General features: G+C 43.2%; 1 protein-coding gene across 2 annotated transcripts in view; it reads right to left on the reverse strand.

Moving 5' to 3' along the window:
• Window positions 1-12,072, reverse strand: part of LOC136786326 (tumor necrosis factor receptor superfamily member EDAR-like) — a 32,688-nt gene that overhangs the window by 14,697 nt on the left and 5,919 nt on the right. For both annotated transcript variants that reach the window (XM_066990473.1, XM_066990472.1), the window contains exons 3-5: window positions 11,719-11,841; window positions 10,343-10,524; window positions 5,269-5,354 (exon numbers count right to left, since the gene is read on the reverse strand). In XM_066990473.1, the coding sequence (XP_066846574.1) occupies window positions 5,269-5,354; window positions 10,343-10,524; window positions 11,719-11,841 (391 nt within the window). The remainder of the gene's footprint in view (window positions 1-5,268; window positions 5,355-10,342; window positions 10,525-11,718; window positions 11,842-12,072) is intronic.

Here is a 12,072-nt window from a genome sequence, read left to right on the forward strand (position 1 = left end):
GGAGTTCTTCTCTCATATGCCCCTGTGCATTGGTGGCCAGTTTGTGCAGGTGGTGAAATGCTGTGGCCCTGCAGGTTTGCAGCAGGCTTGTGAGGCAGGACAGAGCAATGCTACAGGCACCTGCAGCTTCTCCCAGGGTTTGTGGTCCTCCAAAGTCCTCAGAGCTTTCAGGTGAGCTGCGGTGTGCCCAGATTACCTCCTGTGTGATACGTGGGCCCAGCTTTCCCAGCAGTTCAAGAGAGCAAACCCCGTGCTTGATCCTCAGATCCCTCCCCTTTAAGGTTTATGGCTGAGGCTGGCCAATTTTGTCCTAATATTAGGTTCCTCTCCTAATATAGACAAGCCCTGAGGGGATGAGAATAAGGCCATACCACCAGTGAACAATAAAGCACTGCCTTCAACATTTCTCCCATTCCACATGTGAAGAGGAATGGGGTGTTCAGAGATCAAACAACTCAAAAAAAAAAAAAAAGTTTGTTAGCTCCAGCTAACAAGCTTATTCATTTGTAAGCATAATTTGAAACAGAAGGAAAATGTCTTGATGTTGATCATATTACAAAAGGACAAAACTGGCAAGGAAAGAAAATTAGTGATATTAAAAAGAATGGGGAGTTAAAATGAAAACCTATGGAATTATTATTTTTCACTAACACAAGTGCTTTTGGCATTAGGCTCGTTTGTGTTAAACATTTCAGTTAAGGAGTCTGATCTCTCAGTCTTGAGCACATGGGTATAGCAGTGACCACTGATTAGAGCTTGTCTGAGATGTCAGCCTGTTAGTAAATTGTTCTCTCTCATCTGTTTGGTTGTTTTTGAAGTTCTAATGAGACAACAATAAAAATAATCTTTTATGTTTCCAGATGCCATTCACTCTTTGGTAATTCAAAAATAACTTGACTACCATTGTTTTCCTTTGTTGTTCTTATTTTTTTTTTTAATTTTGCTAAGCCATCATTGGCATATGTTAGATTTAAAAACTTACACAGGTTAATTATTGCAACCATTTTCATGTCTATAGCCAGGAAAAAAGAAAAGGGGAATTAACAATATTTTGCATCCATGCACACATAAGAATGCATAGAGGAAGAAAACCCTCAATCCATTGCTGAAATTCCCTAGACTGATCATTTGTGAGTGGAAAAGTATTTGCATATTTGATGTAATTGTGTAAATACAACTTCAAAATACAATGTTCTTCACGTTTTTGTAATGAGGTTTGATTTTATTTTCCTCTATCAGTTTTGAGCTGGAATGGCAAATATCAAAGTTTGAGCAGAGGAGCAGAGTTATAAAATGGTTGAGAACTGCAGCTGTGCAAAGATAAAATCTCTTCTAGCAGTGGCTGTACCTCTGTGCCAGATAAATTCTGTGTAGCTTAAATCTTCTGTCTTTTGCACTGGATAAAAGAAAACAAAACAAAACAAAGAAACAACCCTACATATTCAGAGGCCTCAACTGACTCCAATGCCAGAGCTGTTGACAGCAAAGCCAGCACCATTAACTGTGGGAAGCCACATCTTAAAGTGGTTTGGTGCTCACTACCTGCAGTGCATCATCCCCCAATTTGCATAGGAAACCTGCATCCAGTAGCTGCCTCCCTTACTCTCTGCAATGCTGCTAGTTGTCACTGAGGTAGCATATCCCAATTTAGCATTGGCAAGAGTCACTGATGGCTCATGCTCTCCTTCACAGGCAGCTGAAGGTCTCACATCTTTGATGTTTTGGCGTTTTGCCCCTCTGGCCTTAGCAAGCCAGGCCTGAGGCTTCTACACATTAAAAATGAGGGTCCCAAAGTCTTACACATAGGCATTTCACAGTGCCCAGGAGATGAATAATCACAATCTTTATGGCGATGTTGACTCCTTTCAAGAGACAAACTCTTTTCCAAGAAAGAAAAAGCTTTCCTCTCAAATAACTAGGGATAGGACTAGAGGGAATGGCCTCAAGTTGCACTGGGGAGGTGCAGGTTGGAAATGAGGAGACATTTCTTCTCAGAAAGAGCAGTCAGGCACTGGGAGGGGTTGCCCAGGGAGGTGGTGGAGTCACCGTCCCTGGGGGTGTTCAAGGAGAGGTTGGACGTGGTGCTTAGGGACATGGTTTAGTGGGTGACATTGGTGGTAGGGGGATGGTTGGACCAGATGATCTTGGAGGGCTCTTCCAACCCTAATGGTTCTGTGATTCTGTAGCACACATCCTCATGCCTATGTAAGCACACTCCCTGCCCTCTACAAGCACTTTTCCCACAAGCCACCACTGAATACTGACATCTCTCAAAGACCACAGAGAATTATTGCTTTTATCCTTCACTCCAGAGAGAGATTTTCAACGCTGCAATCTGGTGACATGTTTATCTCAATTAAATATCTGACCTATACACAAAATCTCCCTCTCCTCCCCCCGTGATCCATGGTACTTGTGCTATTTATATCTAAGTCACTTGAGAAGAAAGAATAAAGGTGACACAGGCTCATCGGGGAATCTCTTTCTCACTTTCCATATTCTTTACACTACTGTTTCCAGATGCTGGGACACAGGGCGTTCATCTTGTTTCTTCAGCCATTTCAAGGTTTATTGACTGTTTAGGAGATGAAAGTTGCACAGCAGGCTCTTGGAGTTGAAAGTTATTTGTTTACCCTTTGATCAAAACCAAATACTTTTCTGCCAGATAAAATGTACAGTCAGGCAAAGTCTTTGAGTAGGTTTCCCTGCAGCAGCGCACATACCCAGCTTAGTTTGTGCTCTGTGGCCCTGTGTAACACGGAGGCCAGGCGAGGTACATATACCCCAGCAAGATATTTTTGCAGCTAAGGAAAACACCACTGTCCTTCAGTCCCGGCTCAAACCTAATGAAGGCCTAAAATGGGATTTGTCTGCCCTATTTTTTTTTCTTAATCTAGAAGAAAAGTATTAAAGCCAGAACTTGTCATACCCAGCTTCCTACTTTGAAGTAATTTGCCACCCTTGTTTCCTTGCCATCTTTTGGGTCAACTCTCTCCAGTTATGTGCCATACAGAGGAGTATTTGGATAAAAGGCAGCTCTGGGGAGCAGCACCCTGGCAAGATTTTAGACATCATGAACCAAATTATCTGAGATTAGTGATTTGAGGGATTTGGATTTTCAGAACCTTTCTGACCCATTGAACAATTGTAATCAAATGTTTGGTTTCACGGACCTGATTAAAATGGTTATGTTTACTCTTTGTACGGCTAACATTTTCTACATTAATATTCAGTCAGTTTGTAGGTTGCCTAAATTCCTCCCAAAGATAGTATATTTATTCTTGTGTTTATGAAGTTAAAAATGCATGTGGTTAATCCCTTGTGTAATTGACACTTTCCTCGCAAAAGTAAACACATTATATGTAGTATCTGCCAGATATCCTGCAAAAGACAAAGATTTGTTTTTGGAATTGAGAAGTAGCTGTAACATCTTGCAGTAGTTCCTTGCCAGATGAGTAAGCTACAATATGTTTGATACTACCAAAATTCCATTTCAGCATGTGTTTAAGGCAGACCATTGCAGCTGAAGAAGCGATTCATCTCCAATTAATCCTGCTATCTCATGCCATCTTTTATTTTGGAAATGAGGCATATTGGGGGTGTTTGAATCTATACCGGCTGGTGGCATCTGAAGGAACTGTTGAGATGAATACCCCGCACCTTGAAGCAAGACGTGGCATGCTAACAGGGTAGTTTGTTTGTCTGTTTGCCAGGTACGACCGATCAGCCGCTAATCAAGTCAGGCTCTAGGGCCTAGCTGGCTTGGGTGCCCTCAGCAGCGGTGGGCTATTGGCTAGCAGCAGGCATGGCTATATACCCATCAACAGGGCAGCCAGCCTGCACATGCATGCAGGAGAAGGTGTGTCCCACACCGCATGCCCTCATCTCCCACCGAGCCTCCTAACCTCGTGTTTTCACCTACCTCTCCGCCTCCTTCCCACATCTCGCAGTGGGGCTCTCCCTCGCACCCTTGCCTCGCCTCCTAGTACAGACCCAACCTCACCAGAATTGTGCTTACCCTGCCCTCACCCACTCCTGCTTTCTGGGGTAGAAGCACACATTTTGGGACCGGCTGGGGTCCTGCAGCCAGGCAGGGTGAGCTGAGCAGCCAGGCTGCACACACACGGGTCAGGGGAGTACCTCCATACGGGCTGTCACCGCTCACCAGGAGCTCTGCAGGGTGGTATTTATCCCTGGCTAAGGGGAGCTCCTCTGCTTTAGGAAAAGTAGTAGCTGTTAATAACCAATCCTCCTCCTTTGAAGTGGCTTGCAGGGTACCAACCACACATGGTTCAGCAGCATCTGAATTAGGTAATTGCTATTTGTATACATAAATAAATGCTCGGGGAGCTTTTTATCAACCACTGCTTTCAAATCCAGCAGGCAAAGTACTCCAATTCTTTTTCATGGTAAGGACTTTTAAAAGAACAGAACATGGAGGGGACTTTGTTTTTACATGCATCAGGTTTCTCTGGGGGACTGGCTGTTTTCGTCTTTTTTTATTATTATTTATTTTTCTCCTGGTCTGCTCCAGATTCTGAGCGAGCATCCAAGTCATTTGCTCATTCAGAGGGAGCCTCAGTTTTGCTTTTCACTTTCTCACTTTCTTTACGCTTTAAAGGAGAATGCAGTCTTCTTGGGGGGATTACGTCTGCTTTAGAGTGCTACTGCAGGGCTGTCCCCGCTCCCCACAGCCTGAGAGTGGCTATTGCACACACAAATGTGTACTGCCAACATGTTGCACACACTTGCATATATTTTTTTTTCAACCAGCAAACTACAGGCATTCCCCTTTTGTCAATGGAATATACAGTTATACCTCTTATCATTGCTGGCTATCACACTCCAACATTAACAGCTGTATCACTTTGAAACCAAAGGATGTAAAAAGGTGTGATGTACTTTTACAAGGATCTATAAAGCGTCCCATGTTTTCTTCATAGCTGAACTGAATAAAAAATTATAGAGATTTGTGTTGTCTTGCACCTACTTGGTTAAATAAAGATAACTACTGCATGGGACATCTTAACAGATGAAAACTGGAGTATAACAGAACAATAGCAGGTCCTAAAATCGAAGCTTCTGATCTCTCCCCAAATGTTCAGCATTTGCTTCCTTTGTTGGCAAGGCTATTTGGAAGCAGAAATTGTTCTACTGGAGACTGACATTGTTTGAACATCATAATCATCGCTAAAAAACTTCATATTGAGTTTCCAGATGATCTGAGTCAAAACCAGATGAAATGCACAGAAATTGTCGAGCACTTACATTCTTTGGTGTTAGGAGGCGCCAACAAGCACGAGTAGCAAACCATCCCGTATATGTTTCGAGGTCTGTTTTCCAGCATGTAGTAACTGAAACGAAGGGCAAGATGAGGCAAAACAGTGTAAATTAATATACTGCAACTGAGCATGGTTCAGCAGCAACCAATTACACTGAGATAAAATCATGTAAAAAAAATACACCAACTTTTATAAGCAATTTGATGCAAAGATTATTCTTTTTTTTTTTTTTTTTTAACTGCCTGAATGGAGACAGTGTTTCTCTTCTTCCTTTTACCCCTAAAAGACAATTAATCAACCATCAAGCCTACATGACAAGGAGTAGTATCATTGCCTAAAACAACATGATTCTCCCTGTTGAGTTCAAGCTGCAGTTTACGGCATGCCCTGAAATAAGACCTTTCAAAATAAAAGAGCATTATTTTCTGAAACAGCAGTCTTTCAGGCAAGACCACCAGCTGGATATGGTTGGCTAATTCTCTTCACAAGCACTGTAAGAATAATCTTAGTAACAACAGAGCCAAATCTGAATAACAAATGCAGGAAAACACCACCCTTACAGGGGAAGCCAGATTAGGCTTCACAGTTTTTTTTCTCTAAGTTCATTGTTGTATCGTTTATAAGAAAGCCCTTGATCATAGAGTTACAGCATGAAGGAAAACTTTCCATAATTTGAACTTCTGGGCTGCCAATAAAGTTAGTCTTGAAATAAGGTAATTGGTTATGCAAGAATAGGATCCACAGACAATATAATGAGTAAATTACATCCAAATCATACACAGTTGATGTTACGGATATGCCTTTACAAATCACTTGCTAAATTTTAATGAAGAAATGAACAGTCCTAATCTATTCTATGTAGATGAGTACTCAACATAATAAACATTTTAAGCAACAATTAATCCATTCTCTGCTCTTACATACCTGTCTATGTATGTGCAGAATGTTTTTTTCTGGAAAATGTATACATTAGAAAATCACTGCTGAAACTGTCCATCAAAATCAGTTGCTCTCTAATGAATGGCCCAGCCTTCAAACAAACTATAAATGTCCAGGAAATGGACACTGAGATGCAAGGTGGAAGGTGGTGCTTGGAGGTACCTCAGAGAGCATGCAAACTGAACATAGTTCCCCTTTTTTTTCTTACTGGTATTAAAAGATTCACCCTCACTCTTCCCTTTGGCTTCTGTGCCCCATGCCCCTTCTGACACTCTGCCCTTCTCTCAAGAGCAAAACTTCATCTTTTGTCTCTTGTGGGGGCCTGCAGAATACTAGGTTGCAAAGCAGTTAATAAAAAAGCAGTAAATGACTGCCAAACCACAATAAAAAAAAAAGAAAAAAAAAAGAGAGAGAGAGAGAAAGAGAGAGTGGCAGGCCAAAGATACACATAAAACTATAAAGAAAAATACTGGACAGCTAGGATTCACAATGTAATAGCCGCAGTGGTTTAGGGAAGATAAACAGCCCTTCCAACAGACTGTTGGAATTACCAACATGTAATTAATTCACACTGGTGGAATATTTCTTGGTTTTCACCACAATGGAGAATGCTGGAGGATGGGTAAATAAGACTGAAGATGATGTTCATTGGCAAGCAACTGTTCACCCAGGTGAGTAGGAAGTTCTGCAGTTTCAGACATTGATGGTTCACCCCTATGAAGTACTGGCAACAGACTGATGTTTCTGGCTATTTTGCAATGCACCGAGTATTAAAAGCAATGTTGGAAGTATCTGATCTCTTTATATCACTAACTATAGAGAAGAAGTGGCCATTAAAAAAATCATGAATTTTCATGGTTCTACTCTTCCACTTATTATTTCTGTTTCCTTAGCACTCCCAGGCTTTGGATTTTGAAGGAAAAACACAAGAGCGGAGCCTAGACTGAAACGTGGATGTGCTTCCCAAAAGGTTGGACCTGGTGCTTAGGGACCTGGTTTAGTGGGCGACATTGGTGGTAGGGTGATAGTTGGACCAGATGACCTTGGAGGGCTTTTCCAACCTTAATGATTCTATGATTCCTTCTTAACACCATGATGGTTTATCCTGGGCTAATCTTGGTGGTACCATGTCACATTCAGGGACTTGGTCCCAGAAGCAGAATCTGGAGCCCCGGGTTTAGGTCTGCCTCCTGCAGGGACCAGGACACCTGGGAACAGGGGGGTCTGTGTTTTCAGCAGGTGACAGTCTGCAGAGAGGTAACAGGGAGGTTGTGAGCACAGAAGTGAAAGCATCTGCTGCCTTACCCAGAACTGCAGGGGGAGACTTTATCTTGTAAGAAACACACTGCTAAACCTTGTCATTCTGAAAACGGAGAAAAAAGCTTGTTTTAAAACACCTCCGAGAGGAGAATTGGACCTGGTGTAACCATGGACAAACACATTAAAAGGGGAAGAGTTGGCAGCTGAGGCATTTCTGACTACATTTTACAGAAATATTATCCCTTTGCATTCTGTCTTGTGAGAAGGCCAGTGCTTCGAGCTGAAAGTAGCTGCTGGGACAGCATTAGGGGAAGATATCATATATGTCTGCCCTGTTCTTACTCATCTGTAGGTATCCACTCATGGCTGCTGCTGGCCTAAAAAGACCTTTGCTTTGACCCGCTGTGGCTGCTCCTCGTGGGTTATGATCTCCAACATACTCCAAGAACACCTAACGGGTCATCCCATTGAGGGAGGGGACTCTGAGTTGTACCTAATTTCCCCATTATTGACCTATCCTATTCACCATGATGGAAGTGCTTCTGCATAGGAGCAGAGGGTAAAGCCTGCAGTGCCCCAGGCTATTAGGTCTAGGTACCTCCAGAGATCACTGGCGGACTAACTTTGATTTTGAAAACCACAGCTTTGGAGATAAGCCTTTAAATTCTTCCCAGGTCACAGTCTTGCAACATTCTTGTAAGCCTGACCAATAGTGTTATTCCTATTTTACATGAAAGGGAACCTGAACACAGAGAAACAATGGATGCTCTTGTACCAAAGGTCTCCTTCCTTAAAAGAGAACATCAGTAATACTGTAAAAAATATGAAGGAAAAATACCTAATTATCTGCTGTCAACTTTAAAGCAAATGATAGAAGAAGACATTTGCAGCCACTGGTAAAGGTCGCTAGTTCAGTGGTGCTTTGTCTAAAAACTTTTGGTCAGAACGTGCCATTCTCATCTTTTCTTCAGGCTGCTTTGCTGAGCTGGTGGGAAATACCAAAAAGACGAGATGCCCCCAGACAGAGACTGCAACATGCGGGCTGTTACCTGGGGAAGGTCTGCAACATGTTACTGAAGCACAGTCCTCTGAAAATGTAGACCTTAATTTTCCACTTCCACTCTCAGAGGTTCCTTGAGTTCCCTGGGCAAGGGAGTGCTGTCAGATGCCACTCATACAGGCACCTGGATGTCCCTGTGCCACTGGGGCAATAGCAAAGGGTCAGCATTGCCCACCAGCTCTCTTGCTCTGATGTAGGGCTTCTGTGTTCCCCCCCCACACACAGAGAAGAAACCTCTGGGCTCTCCAAGTTGCATCAAGACGGCTTCAGAGCTTGTTTCAGCCCAGATGTAATTTATCCCGAGACTTTAATCTCTTCAAGCTCAGAGTAAGTGCATGTTTCTCCTTAGCTGCTGGCCTTGCCAAAGCGACCCAGGAGCTGCACACAGCCAGCCTACGGCAGGCCAATTTCTGCTGCAGGTTACACCTGTGCAAACAGGATGTTTTCAGATTACTCCCCAAGCACCAGCTGTGCAAGCTGATTATTTTCAGCCAGCACCCCACTCCCACCTGGGTGACCTCATTAGTCCTGACAAAATTGCAAAACGGCGACTGTGGCCACTATTTAACTTTCTTGCTCTTTATGATGTATGAGGGGAAGTCAAGAGGGAGTTCTTTTCAAATCACATCATCAGTTTGCTTGGCTGGCAGTTAGACAAGTCCTCCTTTATATTTGTAAACTGTGAAAATTTCACACAGACTCGCTGATATAATAAACCTGGAGCCTTGCAGAGTCTCTTTAGCAGTTATAAGCAGAGTTTCCTGCGTTATAAGCTGTGTGGGCTATGCTGCGTCTGCAAATTGCACAAAAGCCAAATGTTGGGAGGAGGTGAATATCTAAACCAACAAGCCACAGTGGCAGAAATTGAAAATGTAGGTAAAGTGAGGTTGTGTTATAGAGTATTTGCTTACGCTACACACACACACAAATAAAAATTAAAATAAAAAAAAAATGAAAGCACATGCATGCTTGGATTTTCAGGCTTCCAAAGGTAACTTAGTGAAGAATATATTACTAATATATTCAGTGTAGCAACTGCTTTCTCATCATTACTATCAGAATTACACTGAGCTTAACAGGCATTAAAAAGATGGACAATAAAACAGCTTATATTTTAGCCCCTTCAACAAGCTCTGGAACTTGTTTTTACTCTGAATGAGAGCACACGCACTACATTAGCAGCCCCTTACACCCGTTTCTCTCTGTTGACTAAACACGAACCATCTCCTAACAGCTCTGTTAGCTAACACTGTCAGCTACTGACAAATTTGCCAGCTGGTCACATTTGGAGAAGAGAGATTATGTGTTCGTGGACACAGACTTCCAGTGCCAGCATGGACCTACAGGGAATCCAGGACATCTTCACGAAGCTTATTCATAGGATGCAGGACCTATGAATAAGCTATGAATGAGGACAATGGGGACTTCCAATGTTGTAGCTAGAGGCCAAGATGTACTTCTTAGAGCATCTACAACATCACTGCACACCTATACTACATGAACTACTTCCTTTCTGTTTCTATGAACAGGAGAAATTTCAGTTTTTCTAGTTTGTTCCCAACAGTTGTTTCTTCAGTCACTGAGATTTCAGTACTATTGATGAGGTCTTCTGATTTACTAAATTCACCAATACTTTTGAAATATTTACACTTACTGTTTTAGCAGGGACTAAAAGGTGTAAGTCACCAATATTGTACTACAACCAGCTAGGACATGAAGAGAAACTGTCAGAGATTTTGACATTAAAAAAAGTATTCTGCTGTGCCTTGGGTAAAGCAAAGGTCTGTAGTTGAATACTTACCCTGGGAGACAAGGTCCACACTCTGCATCGTTCTCCTGATCGCCTGGTGTCAGGACTGTGGCTCGAAAAAATCCCTCACAGTCTTTGTGCCGTCTGCATATCTGGTAACCTCCTCTGGAAAACTTCTCTGACGGGCCGGGGATGCAGCCATAGTCCTCGTCTTTGGTGCCATATCCGCAGGTCTGCAACAACACAAAATCGTTGGAAAGCAGGCCTGTGTTGCACACTGGCTTCTAGGAAAAGGGAATGCAATACCTGGCACAGTATAGTACCAAGTCCCTTAACATCTGTCCTAAAAAGGCCAGGGAAGGACATAAGAAAAAACACACTCTGCCCTGGAGAGGAAAATGGGAGCTGGGATGTCATACTCCTTGACAGTGACCCCTCAGGGCTATTTAAATCATGTTGCAGCCTTAGAAGTGAATTTCAGCTGCTGCTCAGATAAAAAATGAACTGAAAATTGGAGAATTGAGAATAAAATTGCAGTGGAAACAGAGTTCCAGCAGGGATATCGGTGATCTTGTTTTCATGACAGGAGAGGCCACAAGGACCGTTAGAAAAAGCAAGGTTTGCATGAGGTTTGGTAACCCCTGAACTCACGTGTCCCAGATGAATGTTACGTTTAGATTAAATAAAACTAATACGAAGTGGTTATTATTCAAACATCCTTGTTCAGGACTACCAACTGTGTGAAATTCTTGCAATGGGATGTTTATCCCATTAAAACCAAACAGGATTTCAGTAATTTATTTTTTAATATGCAACAATTATCTGCTGTAAATCAAATGGTTACTTAGGAACTGTAATTTAAAATGTGGCAGAAGCTTCCAAGTTCCTCTAGTGCCAAAATATCTTAGCGGGAGAGAGAAATTAAATTCTCTGTGTGGGGGGCCAGCGAGCATGCCAGACTAACCTATTTATCACACAATGCTGGAATGGCACTGTCAGGTATTAAATAGCCGTTGAGATGAGAACGTACCGGCAGAGAATGTGTGTGAAGCTTTTACCTTACAACTTTTGACATACTACTTTTAACAGGCTGCTCCTGGCACGCAGCATATGGGTGTGTGGGTGCATGGTGCCTGCCCCCACAGCACACTCGTGCATGCGTGCGCTCCCATCCGAGGGATGCGTGGCCTAAAATTGCTCACGCATCCCTTTCTTTCCCTATTTTTTCTCATACCAATGCATTACCACCTTGTAACAAAGCATTTGTTTTTAGGCAGGGCATTTTCCATCCTAGAATTGCCTGCCGGCTCGCTAGGCATGGGAGAGACTCATGTTGTAGACTGAGTGCGGCCCCCTTGGCCACCTCTCACGTTGTGTTGGCAGCTCAAGACACGTGTCCCCCAGCCAGAGGAGGATGCTGAAGTTACCATGTACGGCTCTTCACCCGGCTCGCACTTGGGACAGTCGTGGCACATGCCGGTGGTTTGGTTGTAGTATTCGTTCTCGCCGCAGTTGGAGTATTCAGCGCTGGCGGAGTACACCAGGGAAACCTGCACCACAGACACCAGAGCATCACTGCCACCGCCTCCCTCCAACACACCTTGTCCCCTCCCCTTGCCCAGCCATTACAGTGGGTCTGACCTTGTGCCATGAGGCATCCCCAAAGCTAACATTCAGGTGCTGAAGTAGTGCCGCTGCATGGGATGGAGGCGGTCATGGATTTCAGCAATTTGGTCCTGTTAAGAGTTTCTCAGAGCACCGACCTTTGTGCCTGTTGTCAT

Source organism: Anser cygnoides, chromosome 1 (assembly GCF_040182565.1).
Source record: "Anser cygnoides isolate HZ-2024a breed goose chromosome 1, Taihu_goose_T2T_genome, whole genome shotgun sequence".
NCBI lineage: Eukaryota > Metazoa > Chordata > Aves > Anseriformes > Anatidae > Anser > Anser cygnoides.